This window comes from Haliotis rubra, unplaced genomic scaffold (genome assembly GCF_003918875.1).
Source record: "Haliotis rubra isolate DU_JTF1 unplaced genomic scaffold, ASM391887v1 Scf156, whole genome shotgun sequence".
NCBI lineage: Eukaryota > Metazoa > Mollusca > Gastropoda > Lepetellida > Haliotidae > Haliotis > Haliotis rubra.
This window is the reverse complement of record NW_025765514.1, coordinates 17688-38672: the sequence shown is the minus strand read 5'-3', so window position 1 is coordinate 38672 and position 20985 is coordinate 17688. Positions and strand designations below refer to the sequence as shown.

The following is a 20985-nucleotide window of genomic DNA, read 5'->3' as shown; positions in this document are numbered from 1 at the left end:
GCTCCTAGAAACTGCTACAGAATTAGCTATCAGCTGGCGTGTAGCAGCAGAACATCTTAGCAAAGACAAAATGTCTTTACAAGTGTTGTGTACTCCAAACAGGGTTGGAGATCGCGTCAGTCGTGTACAACGGTCTATACTATCGCGGATATGTTGAAACCAGGTGATGCGAGGTTGTGAGGAGTTTGGAAGTCAATAGCTAGAACACAAGCAGAACTTTTTACAAAGAGACTTGTTTTTATCAGGAAGTCCATAACATCGGTGAGATTTAACCCGTATTAACACACAGCTGGGAATATTTTGAGATAAACAATTGTCTGCATTCTTGTTTCTCTAGAGGCGATCGGACAATACCCACAATCTCTGGTCAGTCGGATAACCCCGAAATACTACAAACCGGACCGGTGGGAAATCAGAATGTAAATTTTCTTAGAATGTTTAGTCATTTCACGCGAAATCACACTTTGAGAATCTCAAGTTTGACGCTTTCAGTGTATTGTTTTCCTTGAGTTGTTAGACAAATATTGAGAGCAAATGTTCGGCCAAGCTAAAGGCACGACTGAATGGCTGGCAATATGCTGAAACGGCGCTTACTCTGACGACGATTTGGAAGCAGCGACAACACTCACATTGTGAGCGACAACGTCTGAGACAACGTAGCCACTACCACACCCGTTACCCTGATGAGTTTATGGAGAAGCGAACAACGTCGACAGCCTAACCGGCTATAAATATCTCACCGTCTTCAATGGGTATCACTTTTCATTCTTGTATCCATACACCCAATGCTGTTCAGAGCTCGCGTATAGAGTACAGGCATAAGCCTGTGTACGCTGAACCGTCCCGAGTATACCAACTGTGAGACAGCTGAGTTGGTCGGTCGGCCGGGTGGACAACGACGACATTCTAACTCCTACCCCGAAGACATCATCGGCTACATGTACATCAATGTGATTTCTCTCAGAGACTTAACGCGGATGTCGGGGACAGCATTGTATTTGTATCTACTTGTGATCCTCGCCATTGTAGGCGAGGCATTGGGAAGGAACTGTACATCGCTCGACCCCTGTAGGGATGACAGGCCGCGAGATGCCCGGGGGTGCTGCCATCGCATGCTGGGGGAGACGTGTGGGTACGTGGAAGGAGAAGATGACCCCCCTGGATCTTTGTGTGACACTGAACTTGGATACGAATGTCTGGGAGACACTCAAGAAGCTACCCATGGGATTTGTAGAGGTAATTTTCACACCTCTATGTTGTCACACAATTATTATTAGTGCCAAGCATTAACTATATATTTACAATATTTGTAAAATGTAATGTTTCGTTTCAATTTGTGTTTGTGACTTACACATGTGCTCGAAAATATATATTTTATTCAGAAACTCCACACAGTACATGACGATACAGCATTCAATAATATGTTAAGGGGTTCTGTTTATAACAGTAATATATTCTTATTATTTTTCTAAAATTTCTGTTATTTAACCAGTCGCTGTATGACTTAGAGATTGCCGATGCGACCGTAAATAGTAACTCACTCACACAACCTACAAGGAAACTGAAAACTAGCGACATGACGAGAAATATATACAAATCACAATTTAAGAAAACATTATTTTTAAAATCGTTGAAGTACCGACTAACGATATTGCGACATCTTAATATCTAAAACGAGAGACCGTGCTGAAATAAAAACATATCGGGTAGAATCTGTGATATAACAGAGTAAATGTGTTTTTAAGCCCAGCTTTTTCTTTATTTCCTAAGGTTAAGGTCCGTCAGGTGCAACAGGGTGTTATGAATCGCGGGTATTGTGTACCCGACTATAGAGAAGGTGAAGCCCGGCTCTTGTATACGGGTATATTTACCCTCCTGTATGAGGTATTCATTCGCCTTTACCCCAGTACATGAAGCAATAGTTATGGTGTTGCGGGAGACCCCTCCGGTGAGAAGGGAAAATAGGTCAGATATCAAACGCGATTGAACGTTTGCAGAACATGGATATTTTACGAATTTTTCTTCTTTAGTGTAAATTGACACAAACTTGCTCAGCTCCCAGCAAATTAATTGCCTTAAAAACAGTTTAAAACGCAACTTTTACACTTTTCATACCTTTATATCGGAATCGAAGCTATAAATATCATTATTGTCAAATCACATATGTTATCTTCGTGAAAAGTCTGTTTAAAAGTGGAAAACATAAATACATGTCCGCCTTAATTCTGTACCAGGAATTTTGGTATGCAGGGACCCAGAGGAGCAAATTTAGCTTCCGAAATGTAAATTTATCCCCTGAATTTAAAAACAGCCGGCTATGCTTTATCTGAGATATTGTCAACATCTTCAACTGGCGTGAGTTCCGCGTTGGTGTTGAGCTTAGCGGGAAGTGTCCTGTTCATCGATGTCAAGTGATTATACGTGTTGGTCTACAATATAAACATTGCCACGTATACCAGGGCTTCAACTAACATATACGTTGAAAACATTAAAATCATCTTCGGCAGCCCAATCTGGTCACGTACTGCAAAGAGGGGCCTAAGAGAACCATTTTCAAGTCTACCATGGACTGTCCCTAGATTGTAGTCATCACTGACATATTTTTAGTTACTTCAACCAGTATTGTAACATATTATTCCAATGATATTAATACTGAAAGCGATAAGATATAATCCCATGCATTTTTCCATTTTTGTATTCCAAGGATCGTTCATTTTGCCAGTGAGTCAACACTCTCTATCATCAGCGTTCGTTTATTTTGGCTGAGGCGCAGTGTTAAACATCTCACATACGTAATTCAAATAATTCTCCAGCTGTTCAAGAACTCATTTTGAGGTCTGATTCATACAGAGTGCATTGTGGGTCTAGCGCGTGAAACACCGTCACGTGATTCACCAACGTCATATATTTACATATACCGACAACACGGCAATCCTAATTGAAGGAAAAAAAGAGCAAAGTTAAATCTTATTAATGTTTTTGTGACATTTTTCATTGATGTTGATGAAAGACACATTCATTGTCACTTAAGGACAAAATGGCGTCATGCCATGCATAAGCTCTCCAACAGAACAAACAGATAGTTTTAAAATACTAAAAATTGAAAAATATATATATTTACTCTGACCCCGCACTATGATATCAATACCGTTTAAAATTATGTTTGTTATATTTACTATAATAACTGCTTCGTTGAAACATTTTGTAGTATCAAAACGTACGTTTTGCTGAGATATGACGTATGAGCCCCTGGTCCAGTTTTGAGATACTGGTAGTCAACTGACGTCATCCCTGATACCGCTTGTATGGAAAAGGTATTCAAAAGTCAACTGTGACTGTACACTGTCTGGTGATCCTTCCCGGGGGATTTGTAAACATGTCAGTTTTAATCTGCGTAATGTTGTTTACTCTCGGTCACAGTGGGCTTCATGGCCTCGGACCCAGGGTCGGGTGCTGGTCAAACAGGTAGCTGCGTCAAGCAGACGACAGTTATGTAACCATGGAGACCACTGGCAGACGATCGCAAACATGCAGCCCTCTGAGTTCCTTCGGTAGATGGAGAGTACATGTATAAGGCACATGTAGCTGGTATTATGGCTTAAAGGTCGTCCGTGCTTTTAGTCTAGAGCAAATTAACATTTATATATCGAATCTCAGGAATCGGCTGTTCTTGAGGACCTTAGAGACGTGTTAGCAATGGCGATTAATTAGCTGATTGTTATTTTGGCAGGCAACAAAATATTGTTGTGTGATTGGGACTAGAAAGTGATTGGGAATACTCCATCCTTGGTTTTCCTGTGTGTTGTGTCAGATATTGTGACATCACGGAGGCATTATTGAGGATGAATAACTACATCACAATATTCATTTAACGATGGGGCGGTGGGGTAGCCTAGTGGTTAAAGAATTCGCTCGACACGCCGACCGCCCGTGTTCGATTCTTCACATGGGTACAATGTGTGAAGCCCATTTCTGTTTCCCTCGCCGGGATATTGCTGGAATATTTTGAAAAGTGGCAATTTATGTCTTTTCTCTGGCACCAGTCTCATTGAAAGCATTAAGAAACTGAAACCCAGCCTTCATTGATACAGCTTCAATCACAATGCCAATTCAAATCTCCAACTGTCGATACAATTTGACTATAGGTTAACGCATGTGTTAAGAGGCCTCAAGTGGTAGAGGACAGCGGGGTAGCACAGTGGTTAAAATATTTGATTTTGAAGATGAATCCCGGGTTCGATTCCAACACGGGTACTATACTTGAAGGACGTTTCCACAAAACAACGGCAGCGATGTCGTACGCCAATGTTAAAGTTTGGGAGTTATTTTATAGCGCTATAATCCCATTGAGGAACGGGGCTCAGATATCCCGTCGTAATATTACTGGAATTAAAACGGTCTAAACCATAACGGAACTGTTGGTGTGTATTGATAATTTGGAATGACTGTCGCATGGTATAGAGCGACTTTGTAGGAAACAAAAGAATTCACGCTGATATACGTGATGATATACTTGGATTTGTAGGAAACAAAGGCTTCACGCTGATATACGTGATGATATACTTAATTGGCTTTGTAGGAAACAAAGGATTCACGCTGATATACGTAATGATATACTTGGCTTTGTAGGAAACAACGGATTCACGCTGATATACGTGATGATATACGTGGCTTTGTAGGAAACAAAGGATCCACGCTGATATACGTGATGATATACTTGAATTTGTAGGAAACAAAGGATTCACGCTGATACACGTGATGATATACTTAAATGGCTTTGTAGGAAACAAAGGATTCACGTGATACACGTGATGATGTACTGGGCTTTGTAGGAAACAAAGGATATACGCTGTTATACGTGATGAAATACTTGGCTTTGAAGGAAACAAAATGTGGCAGCCCACACTTTCATATTTTTGAAATCTGAAAAGCTGTGGTCTTTCAACAACCGCGTCACAAAGACAACAGCAGTAACAACAAAATATTTCTCTTGAAATTCCAGTGTTCCGACATTCCCAGAGTCCCGTCTTTGAAGTTTGCCGCCATATATTGCCCTTCATTGATTATTTAGGAATGTTTCGTCCACTTGGCAAAAATTACTTATTCTAACATTTAAAAGCAATGTTTTCTCTTTTTAACACAATATTTTAATTGTCGGTGGTTTCTGTTGTGAAGTGCAGCCGGCCATGTTTGTCCAGTTCAGTCTCATGTGTTTGTGTTATGTCACAAAGTTCAATTTGCCAACGATTTAGGCTACCCTATGGGGCATATGTGCCCTTGTTTTTAGTCCGCGAATATGAGGGCGTCTGACTGGATCTCACGATCTGGTGTTATCGCGTGTAGAGCCGCTGTTGATTAGATGCCACGGTCGAAGGACGGAGTCCGGCTCACCCAACAATCGCGGGCTGGTGTGAGAAAATACACTGAGAAAACCAAGCATACAAAAAAGAGAAAACACAAATCACTCAACATTATGGCGCGAAAAATGTTTGTTGAGCGAGATATGCAGCCTGTGGTCCCCCAACCATTGAAAACAAGCGCTGATGTCGACGGACGTTAACGCAAGGGCTGATGGGCTGTGTCCTCCAATGTACTCCGAACACTCCATGTCCATACAGAACCCCTACACCCCATGTCCATACTGAACTCCTACACCCCATGTCCATACAGAACTCCTACACCCCATGTCCATACTGAACTCCTACACCCCATGTCCATACTGAACCCTACACCCCCATGATACTGAACTCCTACACACCATGTCACTGAACCCATGAACTCCATATACTGAACTCCTACACCCCATGTCCATACTGAACTCCTACACCATGTCCATACTGAACCCCTACACCCCATGTCCATACTGAACTCCTACACCCCATGTCCATACTGAACTCCCTACACCCCATGTCCATACTGAACTCCTACACCCCATGTCCATACTGAACTCCTACACCCCATGTCCATACACCCCCATATGTCCATACTGAACTCCCCCTACACCCCATGTCCATACATACTGAACCCCTACACCCCATACTCCTAACCCCCATACTAGAACACCCTACCCCCATGTCCATACTGAACCCTACACCCCATGTCCATACTGAACCCCTACACCCCATGTCCATACTGTCCATACAGAACCCCCTACACCCCATGTCCATACTGAACTCCTACACCCATGTCCATACTGAACTCCTACACCCCATGTCCATACTGAACCCCTACACCCCATGTCCATACTGAACCCCTACACCCCATGTCCATACTGAACTCCTACACCCCATGTCCATACTGAACCCCTACACCCCATGTCCATACTGAACCCCTACACCCCATGTCCATACTGAACCCCTACACCCCATGTCCATGTCCACTGAACCCCTACACCCCATGTCCATACACCCTACATGTCCATACTGAACCCCTGTCCATACTACCCCTACACCCCATGTCCATACTGAACCCTACACCCCCATGTCCATACTGAACCCCTACACCCCATGTCCATACTGAACCCCTACACCCCATGTCCATACTGAACCCCTACACCCCATGTCCATACTGAACCCCTACACTCCATGTCCATACAGAACTCCTACACCCCATGTCCATACTGAACTCCTACACCCCATGTCCATACTGAACTCCTTCAGCATAGTTGTAGCAGTGTGCGAAATATGTTCCGAATTTTGCGAGTAAGTCGGGATAGTTATGCCAGAAAGTTACTAGCCCACAAAATAATTCACTAGCCCGAAATTTTAATGTAGACACGGGTCTTTAAGCTGCTAATATGATGAACATTTTAACGTGCCATAATTCTGCATGATTTAAAAGTGTATTATAACTTAACAAGTCGGAGAGAGTGAAATATTTACAAAATGACCCTATGAAAATTCACTAGCCAGTCGGGCCAGTGACGATTTACTGGCCCGACTGGATTTTTACTAGCCACGGGCTATCGGGCCAGTGCCTATTTCGCACACTAGGTTGTAGCGTGGTAGAATAGCGGTTCGGTCGTCACGCCGAAAGCTCAGGGTCGATTATCATTATATTCCTGGTGTCAGTTGCCTGATATTACTGTTATATAGCGGCATAAAACCGTATTCACTCACTTCACTGAATGAGGCAGTTATAGAGGAGGCCTTGTGGTCACACGATCACAGCCTGTGCCACAGCAACCTTTCGTATAGCGTCGATCCTTGATGTTAAAAAGAAACAAAAGGGGTTCGTCGGAATGAGCTTGACGTTCCAACGGCTATCTAAAAACCGTGACATGTTAGTAATTTGTTTCCCCAACTCTCCTCCGTATCCATCTGCAGACGCCACGTTTTCCGAGGTCGTGCAGCCGGCATGAATCACATGCAACATGGAACTCTTCAAACAAACAAAGTCCGCACTCCTTCCGGATCATGCCATCGCGTCCAGATGTATCGTTAATGCACAGTCTACGTGTGCACACTTCTTGACATTTTCACTCGAATGTCTCTTGCCTTTACCAAAACTTTTACGTTCCAAATTTTTTGATTTTAATATTGATATAAATTGAATTGTTCTCGTCACGATATGGCTGCCATATTGCCGATGTGACGCTAAAAATTAACTCACTCACTCTTGCCTTTACCATATGCTACTGCAGGGGGCGGTGGGGTAGCCTAGTGGTTAAAGCGTTCGCTCGTCACGCTGAAGACTCGGGTTCGATTCCCCTCATGGGTACAATGTGTGAAACCCATTTCTGGTGTCCCCCGCCGTGATATTACTGGAATATTGCTAAAAGCGGCGTAAAACCATACTCACTCACTCAGTCACTGACAAGCTACTACTATATACGGCGCGACCTCCATATGCTACTGCTACAGAGACGGCTACCATAATGAAATCCTACCCAAATAGTAGCATCAAATATATTTAGTTTAAAGTGGTAAAGTTCTTTCTTTAACATAGAGCTATGGTGAATTTTGGTGGTATACATGTTTACGAGAACAAACACCACTGGAGTTTTTGGGAACAGCATTTTCCCGAAATATTCAGGACTTCAGGTACCTGTACAACATACATATGGTGCTAGGACGCTCCCTGTGTAGTGTAAAGAATCGGGAACCGATGGTGATGCGAAAGTGTTGTGGAGAATCAGCTGTACCACAAAATGTCCCCTTCCGCCATATGTACCCAAGGTACGTTAATACAGAAATGTACCCTAAACAAAGCCTAAACGGCGATAGAGTCCATATTCCACAACACAAAACCGAAACAGTATGTTGTTTGCTAGTGGTCTTGTGTATCGCGAAATATTCGTTTCTGTGTATGGTCGTTTCTTACATAAGGCAATCAAATGCATCTAATACAACGTTAAGACAGTTCCGGTCAAGAAAACTCCACAATGCGGAATGGACTCGTAGGTAGGGCTGGGACGGGTCCATATTTTCTTCCCGGTTACCCCACCACCTACTACCTTACCCTACCCGGAAACCCGTCATGTTAATTCCTGACATCAACTATGTAAGAAGTGGCAATATATTCTTCAGCTCGGAGGCTACAATTTCGAGTTTTTTATTTTATTTTTTATATTTTTTGTTTTATTTCGAGTGTATTATATTCAAAACAGGTGACTGCACAATTATGTCTAAATCTTCAAAGACAATGCAACCTTTTAACCACGAAAGAAGCATATTACATAGTTTAATATATTAGTCACATGATCATAACGGGTCCTATTCAGACGGGTACCCGGGTCCAACTCATTACCCAACCGTCCCGGGTATCCGGGTTACCCGTCCCAGCCCTACTCATAGGGTATGTGTCTATATTCTGATTCTGAGTACAGAACGTTTCTGTATACAGGATGCGTTTCTGTATACATGGTACGTTTCTGTATACAGGATGCGTTTCTGTATACATGGTACGTTTCTGTATACAGGATGCGTTTCTGTATACATGGTACGTTTCTGTATACAGGATGCGTTTCTGTATACATGGTACGTTTCTGTATACAGAAACGTACCTGGGGTACATATCTGTAGCACCCGTGCCGACAATGACCCCTTCAGCCTCACAGGGGCTTCTTATCTATTAAATGGGTTTATTTGTTTCTGTCCAACGTATACATATTCGTGGAGTAAGCCTTAGTCTGTTAGCGCAGGAAATAACACAATTTGATGAATATCAGCTGTGAATTACACAATCCGTGGATTTTAGTTAATTTGCATGTTAAATCCGTGCATGTACTGAAAGAAGAGAAGAACTTCAGTTTTTGTTTACCCCAGAACAGCGGCCCAGGAAGCAGCTGTCTCCTTGACACCAGATGGCGCTGCCTCAGACTCCCCTATCTGTTATGTAACACCCACATCAGGCAGACTGCGATGGAAAGTTCACATGTATATACACGTGTGTCAGGCTGACCTGACTAGCCTTCACAGCATGTCCATACTCCTATTGCAAAACTGGCACAGTAGTTGCTAACGGCGGCGATGTTAGATTCATCTAGTCACAAGGAGATTGACGAAATCAGATGTCTGGTGCAGATCCTGAAACAGTGTGATCAGATTCAGCTGATGAGTTGTATGAGGTCGTCAAGTACCTACTTTATATCAACAAAGAATGTGAACCACAAATGTTGTTTACACACGATCAGATATTTTGGAATAACTGCATTATTTTCAAAGGAAATATAAAGAAAGGTAAAAGAACATCTAAAAAGCAGGATATATTTTACGAGATTCTCAAAGTAGTGTTGTCCTTGTGTAATGTCGTCCGGTAAACCACAGGCAAACAGGGTTGCGCAACAAAGGGAAAATGACCAGTCTTCGTATATGCGAGCGAAGCGCTCTTTGTTGCGCAACCCTGTTTGCGCTACAGTTTGCCTGTGGGTAAACTTGCGTGTCAAGTAATACTTAGGCTTGCTCCAAGGCTGTACTGAATGCAAAGTCCATGGATGTATAGAGTAATTCTATCATTTAAAGAGGCAGGTACAAGGACGCCAGTCAGTTAAAGGGACAATGCGTTTTTATATTTATGCTTTTAAAAAAAATATCATTTAAACTGTTAATGATTACCTAAGAGATAGTCCAAGTCTAATTAATACTCGGTACTCTCATATCTCGTCCGACATGGTGTATTGTATTCACTATCCCTGAAGTTTTGGTGTAATTTTCTCTCCTCCACCCTAAACCATCTTCACACACACGCACGGACGCACTTACCAACCCCCGGGACACACATGCACGGACGCACACACGAACAGACGTATCATGAAGATACAGGTTAGGATTGATCTTCAGCAGCCAATGTGCTTAGATATCATATCCTTTATGTTGTCACACGTGTTCTCCATGCATCACTCGAGCACCATATTCATCATGTTCCCACTGAAATAACTGTATATGTCGGACTCACTCACTCACTCATAACTCAAACGTTTGAAAGCTAAAGTACTTGGCTCAAATACAAATGGCACAGCATACTTGCATTAATCTGTAAATATTCCACAAAACAGTGGTCATGTTTTTCCGTGCAAACCCGTTCCCCAATAAAGCTGATAGTGTCAAATCCCTTGTTGACGTTCCCGCCGCACAGGTATAATTGATTAAGTAGTGGTTGGTACCTGTCATCTCACCATCTTTACACGTTCTTCAATTAAATATTTCCTCACGACCAAAACCATCATCGGTGTACATTAAATTTGACTTGTCCGTGAAGAGCGTCTTATGAGGGGCAGTGTGTATACCCCTTACGCTATCTGCCATTGATTCCAGCCCGTGGGTCGGGCGTACGGCCGATGCCTCCGAAGTATGCGGTCCACACACAAATAGACCATTTACTACAAACATTCCAGCGCTACAGCAGGCGTCAAAAGACACGCATGGTGTTGCGAGCACGCCAAGTTGTTTGCCTACATCATAAGGCTAGCCTCGTAGAGAGCAACATATACAGAGAAAAAGTTCAGTACTTAGTTGTTGGGACACGTTGTTGATACTTGTCTTGTTTTGTTTGAGACAGTGACATAAATAATATCGAACGTACACGATTAAAGGGTTGTTAGTTTAAAGTAATATCAATATAATTTTGCAATATCGTAAACGCAATAGTAATGAAACTAGTGAATCCAAATGCATTATGCATTTCTCCGAGGCCGAGATGATGATAAGGGTTGAGGTGAGCCGATTGTGTCTCAACCGTTTGCTAGAAGCCTACACCCAGTAGAATACTATACAAATAATTACAATTTAAACATATTTATTTCCAATGAAAGGAACTGGATTAGTAAACAAACATAAGCATATATAAATACCATTCCGGGATACAAAGGAAGAGTAAACATGTCATGATGAAGGTACAATGTAAATGATATATAAATGTTGCAAAAACGAGAAAAAAACGCCAAATAATTACCAGAAAATATTGTCAGTTTAAACGATATATTTTATACTTTTGTTTTAACCTTTTTGCGCCAAACAAGTACTTATGGCAACTGTTAATGCTTGTATGGCACTGGATTTTAGATGTTGTATCATAACACATTACATATTGTACACTGGGCATACATGGAGTGCCCAATATAAAATGAGGTGAGGTGAAATTGGGTTTTACGTCATGCTCGAGAATATTTCGCTCATATGACGACGTGCATGCGTGTGTATGTGTATGTGCGGCTGCTTGTACTAGCCCAGACTTAAGCTGGTTTTATAGCATGAATACCCCTCTCAGACACATTATACTGACTCCGAGCCGACCAGTCCTTGTTGTACCCATTTATGCCGAACGCCAGGCAGGGACCAACAAGTACCATATTTTAACGTCTTTTGGTATGACGCGGTCGGGGATCGAACCCGCGACCTTCCGCTCTCCGGGCGGACGCTCTAGCCACTACACCACGGAGGCGATCAATATAAAATGAAATATAACGTAACCAAAAATATATCTTTAAAGGAACCATTGTGGCTGAAAGAACTTCCTATCTCTTAATAAAGTGATGAGGGTTTTCAAGATAAAGTGGAGTTCTGCTATCGCAGCGTACCCATGTCTGTTATGTTCAAAGACTATTTTTTTCCAGTGTCAAATTTATTTGATCTTTTACATCAAATCAGAATAACCTTTTTCGACCTGTCTTCTAAATTTTATATAAAAAGTTTGTTTTCGGCTGATATGTTACAGAGAAACATTGAACGGAGTTCATTTCATACATAACAATCGTAAGCAGCAGCAGTAATGATGACGATAATTACAACGTCAACACGTCAGCAGCAGCAACAACGACGTGACAAACTCTACCAAATGTCTATAAAAATTAATGCTGGTATTGTTTTAGGAACATTGTATTATTGTAATCTTCTCATGCAAATGTAATATATCTTTGGGCTCCTAACATGCCCAGTATGTTTAGAGAAGGTGAAATGTGAGGTTGTCTTTTCACCAAACATATCAACTATGGCAGTATCTATACTTCAATTAATAGCACGGTACGCCAAATTTACCTGCTCAGTTTTGATTATTCTCTCGATTGGCAGTCATATATTTCTTAGAGAGATACGTTATATTGGGATTTCTTTGTAATGTATATTGACCCTGCTTACATCAGTATACAAATATGAACGACCCGTGAAGATCCGGGTTAGAATTGATCTTCAGTAATCCATGCTTGTCGTAAGGGGCGACTATCGGGATCGGTGGAAGGCTCGCTGACTTGGTTGACACATGTCATCGTATCCCAACTGCGTAGATCGATGCTCATGTTGTTGATTACTGGCTTGTTTACTCGATTATTTACAGACCGCCGCCATATAGCTGGAACATTGCTGAGTGCGGCGTTAAACAACAAACAAACAAATCAACACCAAATCTACCATTGCTGTGTATTACTACGCAAAGCTATAATGACGTGTTATCTATTCCATAGGTTCCTACTCTCTGTCTGTCAGTGACGTCACGAACAAGACGGCTACGTTGACATGGAACGACTTCAACCCCGACGGCTTGGAATACAAGCTGTTGATGACGACAGATTCCTACAAGGCCAATCTAACAGACTGGAGACAATACTGGGTGAGAATCGCACACGCACCTGTCAGGGATATAGCTTCTTTGTCTTATCACATGTTGTCGTACTGTTAATAATAATAATAATAATAATTGATTTATAGAGCGCCTTTTCCAAAAGATATTGCTCAATGGCGCTATAAAGAGAAAAGATTGTAGACAATGTCTATGGAAAAGAGAGTTTGAAGAGATGAATTTTGAGGGCAGTTTTGAAAGCGTCAGCAGATTCTATTTCTTTTAGGGCGAGTGGTAGAATGTTCCAGAGATAGGGTCTGCAGCAGAGAACGCTCTTGATCCCATGGCTGTTTTGACGTGAGGCTGTGTAAGCAGTAGGGAGTTTGACGAGCGGAGCAATCGGCTTGGAACATGGAGATGAATGAGGCTTTTAAGATATTGAGAAAACATGTTTTCATAGATGCAGCTGTGTGTAAGAAGAAGAAGTTTATATTGAATTCTGCTTGATACAGGAAGCCAGTGAAGAGTTTGGAGGATAGGTGTCACAGTTTGGTAGCGTGGTGCAACAACACGTTCTGTTCTGTTCATCGTTTAATTAACGCCATACTCAGCAATATCTATATGGCGGTGGACTGAAAATAATCGTCTGGACCAGACAATCATGTTATTGAGATCATGCGCAGCGGTCTGTTCACTGGGATACGATGACATGCATCAACCAAGTCAGCGAGCCTGACCACTCGATCCCGTTAGTCAGCTCTTACGACAACGTTTAACCATGGGTTGCTATAGACCAATTCTAACACTAGAATCTTCACTGTGACATGGTGAGGATGGGGTTGTGCAGTTGGTGGCCCTGATTGCCCCTATCTCGAAGGAGACTTGAGTAGCAGTGCAGAGTTGTTCCGATTATATACGTCAGGATCAGCTGATGGCGGGATCGAATCCCATCTTAGTTTACCTGCACAGATACCTGTAAAGAGTCTGCGACAAGAGCCATGCTTTTGGATTTCCTTTCAGATTAACGTGAGTGAGTGAGTTCGGTTCAACGCCGCTTTTCTCACATTAAACTTATACTTTATGATGTACATGAACTGCAAAAATGCCTAGTTAACTCGTATTTGATGTGTGTATATCGTGTTCACAGATTGGGGCGAGTCCACGGTACGAACTGACCACACTGGTACCCGGGACGCTGTACTTCATGCGTATTGGCTTGGGGATCGAGACGCTGACCAACATCACCGAGGTCATCGTGTTCCGGACAATACGTATGTATCCTGACGCTGGTTATAAGAAATAGCGCTAAGGTGATCGTAACTACCCATACTTCAACATAGACTTACGACAGTCGTAGCGCTACGATCGCTTTGAGAAACGGGCACCAAGGCATTAGCAGTAAATAGTAACTGAAGTCTATCATTACAACGCTGTGTTAGTTCAGCTATTTAATACAAAACGGACTCGATGTTCTGTCAATAATTCTCCTATGCAGACTTAACACATTGTATTCCTATGTGGGGAATCGAACCATAGTCTTCGGTGGACCGATGCTACCGCTGCCCGTTCGTTGGCTAACAAGCTGGGTACCATTCTGCATAGCGACCATAGCGCTGTGACGGACACTTATAAATCTGTGTCAAAGAATGAGTGTTTGGACACTTTGAAACGATTATTGCTTTGGAGAAATGGGTCCCTGATACAGTTAGAAGCATGATCTATATGTTTTAAATGGGATTGATGTAGCGATGCTTTTTCTCTGTCATTATCCTATTTGTAGTAGCTTTCCGTGAGCAATTGAATAGAAGTTACATTCATTTCTATTTTTTAACATAGTCTCATATTTGGTAGTGGTATAACGTCGCCGGCATAATGTTCGTTGTTCGGGTAATTAAACTCTGAGATGCCGGACATGTGTTTGAAAATTTGTCGCAATGAAGAGCGTTCTTGAAAACGCCTTTGAGATGCATGGGAGCAGGTTGAAGCATCCAGACATGAAGACGACCACACACACTCGTCAAAACGTCCACATGACATCAGTTTGTGACCATTTTGACTTTTTAGTCTGTTCGTTTTGACTTTAATCGTTTTTTATTAATAATACATGTGTTGATTATTCTTGTTTTATAAAGAATGATATTTTTGTAATTTTAACCTAATGAACAAATGTTTTCCCCATGTTGATGCCTCGCATCAGGTTGTCTATACAATCGCCTCCACTTCCAGCGGTGGACTTTTGTGTGAATAACGGCGTGCGGTATGAGGTTGGCCGGACGTTCAACCACGACTGTGAGGACAACTGCACATGCTTACCCAACGGAAGTTTTGACTGCACCCCCATCTGTGAGGAACCCACGCTGCCCGACCCCACACGGTGTCGCCTGGTCGAGGAGGAGGAGGTGGAGGGGGAAGAGTCGTGCTGCGCCGTCAGGGTGGTGTGCGCACCGGTGATGGGTGAGGATAACGGTATTTTACCCTCAGAAAGATGACGCTGTTACGTAGACTGACATTAAGTCCCAGAATATGTATATAATTAATTAATTATTGTCACGTAAGTTACAGAATATATATACAAGATATACAAGATATTTCAGAAACAGTGACAATATTCTATAAACTACATAAACGATATACATAATAAGTCAGAGTAACTCTACATATACTAAATTATGTGTATAATGACTAGGATTATGGAGATCTAGATTTGTTTGAAGTTGTATATTATAGCAGATTGTTTCTATGCCATCTGGTTTATCATTTGTAAACCGGAGTCTAAATTTGTCTTTGGTGGTAAGGCTTTGAAAGCAATTAATTTGAAAGGAACTTGAATTAAATAAGGAGTGTCTTACATCCGAATGTTTACTACAAGACATGAAATAGTGTTCTTCATCCACAAGGACTGAGCATTGATCACAGAGACGGTCCTCCAAAGGTGTAGGTGGTCTTGTTCTTCTACCACGTTCAACATTTAGACTGTGATTTCTCAGTCTTAGTTTTGTGAAGTGGATACGGTTTTTTCATCTTTTACAATTAATTAATGTCAGTCTAGGCATAAATATATCTATATATGTAATATCTGGCCCCAATGGATTTTAACATTAGCTATGTTACAGCAGCGGATCTGTCATATCAAAAACAGCGGGATGGGGCGCTGTAGTATTTGGACCATTTGCAAGTTAAAAGGGGGAGGGGGGATTTCCAACCCTAAACCCCCTAATAGAATCACAAACACCATATATAAACTAATATTTAATATTTTTAACTATCAAATCAAAGAGTGCGTGATCTCACTTGTTATTAAGAAAATATTATGTAAATTAATTTGGAATTTGTTTTATTGCTTTTTACAAATGAAAAAATAACTATTGTAAGTCACGCTTACAGTTCGTTTGAGACACAATGATACCGATGAATTCCAACCTAACACAAAAGCAAATATACATATATAAATATACCAACGCGGAGTGCAATAAAAACAACATACCATCTCTAGAAAAAAATTGCAGAATTTTTGTCACAAAAATAAAAAAGTTGTTTTAGAAACTGTCATCATTTATTTGTGCGTTTTCCCAGTTTGTGACAGGGGCGCAGTGGCAACTAAAAAGGAATAGCTCGAGAAGCGAGATGCACGTGGGTTAACGGGTTTTCAACAAAATTTTGAGCTGGCGAGATGACACCCTAACTGCACAGGCAGTGCGCTGTATGTACTTAGTAATTGCATACTTGGGTCTCCCCCTGTCATTTTCATCCCTCAAGAAATCATAGACTTTGTAAATCAGGCGCGTAGCAAGCCAGTTTTTTCGTGTAAGCCCGAGAGGTTACAAAGCTTTATATTTAGATAGTATTGAGGGCTTGCCCAACTTTCATGGTGATCTTTAGCAACAAATCACATGTAAGCCCCTGTAAATTATATACTTTACGTCGGGCGCAAATTTCATTTTCTCTCACTTTGTCAATCAGCATTAATCACATGTCTCTGACGTCACTAATGCACTTGCATCTCGCTTTCGCGCTACTCCTTTCGTTGCCACTGCGCCCTTGTAACAAACTGGGAAAACGCACAAATAAATGATAACAGTTTCTTAAACAACGTTTTTATTTTTGTGACAAAAATTCTGCAATTGTTTTCTAGAGATGGTCTGCTGTTTTTATTGCACTTTATTTGATTTGATTCTTTGTTAGATTGCAATTCATCGGTATCATTTTGTCTCAAACGGACTGATAGGTAATATGATTTGCCTGTGCTCAGTTATTCAAAAACTATCCACTATGTTGCCTTCAGCGGACTGTGTTCATAACGACACTGGGAGTACCTATCAACATGGAGACACATTCGAGGCCGGCTGTTTAGAATGCACGTGCGATAACGGTACAGTCCTGTGTGAGTACCCCGAGTCTTGTGAGAGGCCGGATGGAGCGTCGTGTCCCGACCCCCAGGAAGTTCCAGTCGAAGGGCAGTGCTGCCCCGAGTGGAGATGTGGTACGTTGCATGCAGTTCTGGGTTCGATTCCACATACGGGTCTAATATGTGTTATCATTGTTTATCAGAATATCCACCTAGACCTACAGGGGCGATGGGGTAGCCTAGTGGTTAAAGCTTTCGCTCGTCACGCCGAAGACCCGGGTTCGATTCACCACATGGGTACAATGTGTGAAGCCCATTTCTGGTGTCCTCCGTATTGGTATTGCTGGAATACTGCTAATAGTGGAGTCAAACCATACCTACTTACCTAGACCTACAAGTGAATGGGAGCCTAAATATTTATTACAAGGGTCCTTACAGAAAATATTCATGAAGTTCCTGTAAAATACTGTAAGATTTAATCATTAGACATGAACTCTATATTTCTTGTCAAGACTTTCGTACAATGAACATTTTTGTGAAGCGTTGCTTTATGACACTATGATTTTATGTCAGTTTCATCGTATTGTAGTCAATAGTGTAATGCACGGTCTCTGGTGTAGGTACCTGTGTCTTAGCCTTTAATTCTGAACTATAGAGTAACACATTGTGTTATAGTGTAACATAATGTACTATATATGAACTTTGTGTAATACATTGTGTTATAGTGTAACGTAATGTACTATATGTGTACTTTGTGTACCACATTGTGTTATAGTGCAACTTAATGTACTATATGTGTACTTTGTGTACCACATTCTGTTATAGTGTAACGTAATGTACTATATGTGTACTTTGTGTACCACATTGTGTTATAGTGCAACTTAATGTACTATATGTGTACTTTGTGTACCACATTGTGTTATAGTGCAACTTAATGTACTATATGTGTACTTTGTGTACCACATTGTGTTATAGTGCAACGTAATGTACTATATATGTACTTTGTGTACCACATTGTGTTATAGTGTAACGTAATGTACTATATATGTATTTTGTGTACCGCATTGTCTTATATTGTAACGTAATCTACTATATATGTACTTTGTGTAACACATTGTGTTATAGTGTAACGTAATGTACTATATATGTACTTTGTGTACCACATTGTGTTATAGTGTAACGTAATGTACTATATATGTATTTTGTGTACCGCATTGTGTTATAGTGCAACTTAATGTACTATATATGTACTTTGTGTAACACATTGTGTTATAGTGCAACGTAATGTACTATATATGTACTTTGTGTACCACATTGTGTTATAGTGTAACGTAATGTACTATATATGTATTTTGTGTACCGCATTGTCTTATATTGTAACGTAATCTGCTATATATGTACTTTGTGTCACATTGTGTTATAGTGTAACGTAATCTACTATATATGTACTTTGTGTACCACACTGTGTTATAGTGTAACGTAATGTACTATATATGTACTTTGTGTGTGTTTATTCACGGAATTCTCTCCATTATCATCCTTGCAATTTAACGCCTGGGGTAAGGGGTGTCTGAAAGAATTATACCCCCTCACAGCTATGCCACCACACCCTCCTTCCTTGTAATGTTCAGGTAACTACACCTGTGAGGACGGCGGCGAGGTGTACAGCAACGGCGCGATGTGGAGGAGGGAGAGCACGTGCCAGACCTGCAACTGTGAGGAGGGCCACGTTGCCTGCCACGACCTGTGTGAGGAACCCACCAGGCCGGAGAACTGCCCCAGACCTCATCTTACCAAACTCCCTGGCAGCTGCTGTGACGTCATTGAGTGCTTACCCCCAGGTAGGATAAGAATAAGTTCAAAGGTTAAGGACAGGAACCACTTGAAGATAATATGAACGCTGTAGAGAGACGTCAGTCGTTGATGAATGACAGTTCCAGGTTAAAGAATGTCTTAAATTCGCTGCATGATTGTGTTAATTTCGAGGTGATGCGTGGAGGAAAATTGTAACGCCGTGTTCGAGATTATTTAACTTCTTGGTCGGCGTGCACGAATGTTTGTGTAGCTGCTTGTACTGGTCCACAGTTTTCAAGGTTTTATAACTAACTGTAATACTAAACCACAGTTAAAGATGGACACCCCTCTTATACACATGACACTGGTTGCCGAGCAGACCGATCTCTGTTCTATTTCCTTAATGCCAAGCGCCAGGCACAGTAACAAAAAGTAATTTCTTTTAAGGTCTTTACGGGACGCGGGACGACAATAAATATCCTCTTTGGCTCACAGATTTAACATTCTAAAAAACAATAATACTGAACGTAAAGTATTTTATACGTTATATGTTTTAAATATATATTCAGTAATTCAAATTGCACGCTTTTCTCAATGATTTTGAGATTTACATTAGCACTCTTCGAGATTCTGAAAGAAGAGAACGAATAATAAATTAGATGGTTATCGGGATTTAGATGAGGACGGAATTCTGAATGAGTGAGTGTGTGAGGCGGATCCATCACCGTTGAACATGGCACTTTAATACGTGAAGAAAGGCCAATTGACACAGGTCCCTACGAATTCGGTGTTCGTGTATGGGCGATCAAGGATCATAATTGAGCTGCTCATCATCATTCTCATCAACTAAGGAGATGATATGATATACTACTGATTTTTTTTTTTAAATTTAAAGATTCAAGTTTTACAATCAATGATGCATGTCTCTAATATATATTTTATATAGTGATAAGTAAATTGTATTATTGGGAAGTTCCGCTATAGGGATGTTTTGCTGTTTCAGAGGGCGAATGTTACTACGAGCGAGAGGCGTATACCCAAGGTAGCTACCTCACCAATGCCAAGTGCGAGCTGTGTTTATGCACCGACAACAGCACCGTCCTCTGCACCCCCAAGCAGTGCCGTACCGTGGTTGTTCCACCCCCAAACATCTTCTGTCCACACCCACACATTCGAAAAGATGGCTGTTGTGATACGCTCTGGTGTGAGAACCCGGATCAAGGTAAGGTGATATTTGACTGGCTGGTTGGTTTGTTGTTTAACGCCGAAATCAGCAATATTCCGACTTCAGGGCGGCAGTCTGTAAATAATCGAGTCTGGACCAGACAATCCAGGGAGCAACATCATGAGCATCGATCTACACAATTGGGATACAATGACATGTGCCAACCAAGTCAGCGAACCTGACCACCCGATTCTGTTAGTCATCCTCTTGCGACAAGCATGGGTTACTGAAGACCAATTTTAACCCGGATCTTCATGGGTCGGTGATATTAGAACACACAGTTGAACCACAATATATAACCTTGAGAATGTATTACTGAGTGAATTCTGTCCCCAACATGAATACATGTCCATAGAAATACTGCTGTACGTAAAGTAAGGTCCTTTTTAACCTTAAAAACTAATCTATTGTGTAATATTAGGTTAATTAAGGTCGATATGTAACCTTCAAAAATTCATTTGTTGTATTTTTTTATTTAACTACGGTCGTCAATTAACCTTCTATCTAAATATCGAAAACTTTGCAAAATATTTCGTTGTAACCGAAAACTGTAACATGAATATCTATATAGGGAGGCTCCATGTAAAGGGCAGTGTGGGGTTGACCAGTGGTCGAAAGTCGGGTTTTTTTA

General features: G+C 41.3%; 1 protein-coding gene across 1 annotated transcript in view; it reads left to right on the top strand.

The window, feature by feature from the left end:
- The first annotated feature begins 779 nt into the window (after positions 1-779).
- LOC124270904 overlaps positions 780-20985 on the top strand; it is a 28487-nt gene continuing 8281 nt past the window's right edge. The window contains exons 1-7 of the mRNA XM_046705966.1: positions 780-1236; positions 12896-13041; positions 14138-14261; positions 15217-15444; positions 17273-17470; positions 18967-19176; positions 20133-20351. Coding sequence (XP_046561922.1) covers positions 939-1236; positions 12896-13041; positions 14138-14261; positions 15217-15444; positions 17273-17470; positions 18967-19176; positions 20133-20351 — 1423 coding nt within the window. The 5' untranslated portion in view covers positions 780-938. The remainder of the gene's footprint in view (positions 1237-12895; positions 13042-14137; positions 14262-15216; positions 15445-17272; positions 17471-18966; positions 19177-20132; positions 20352-20985) is intronic.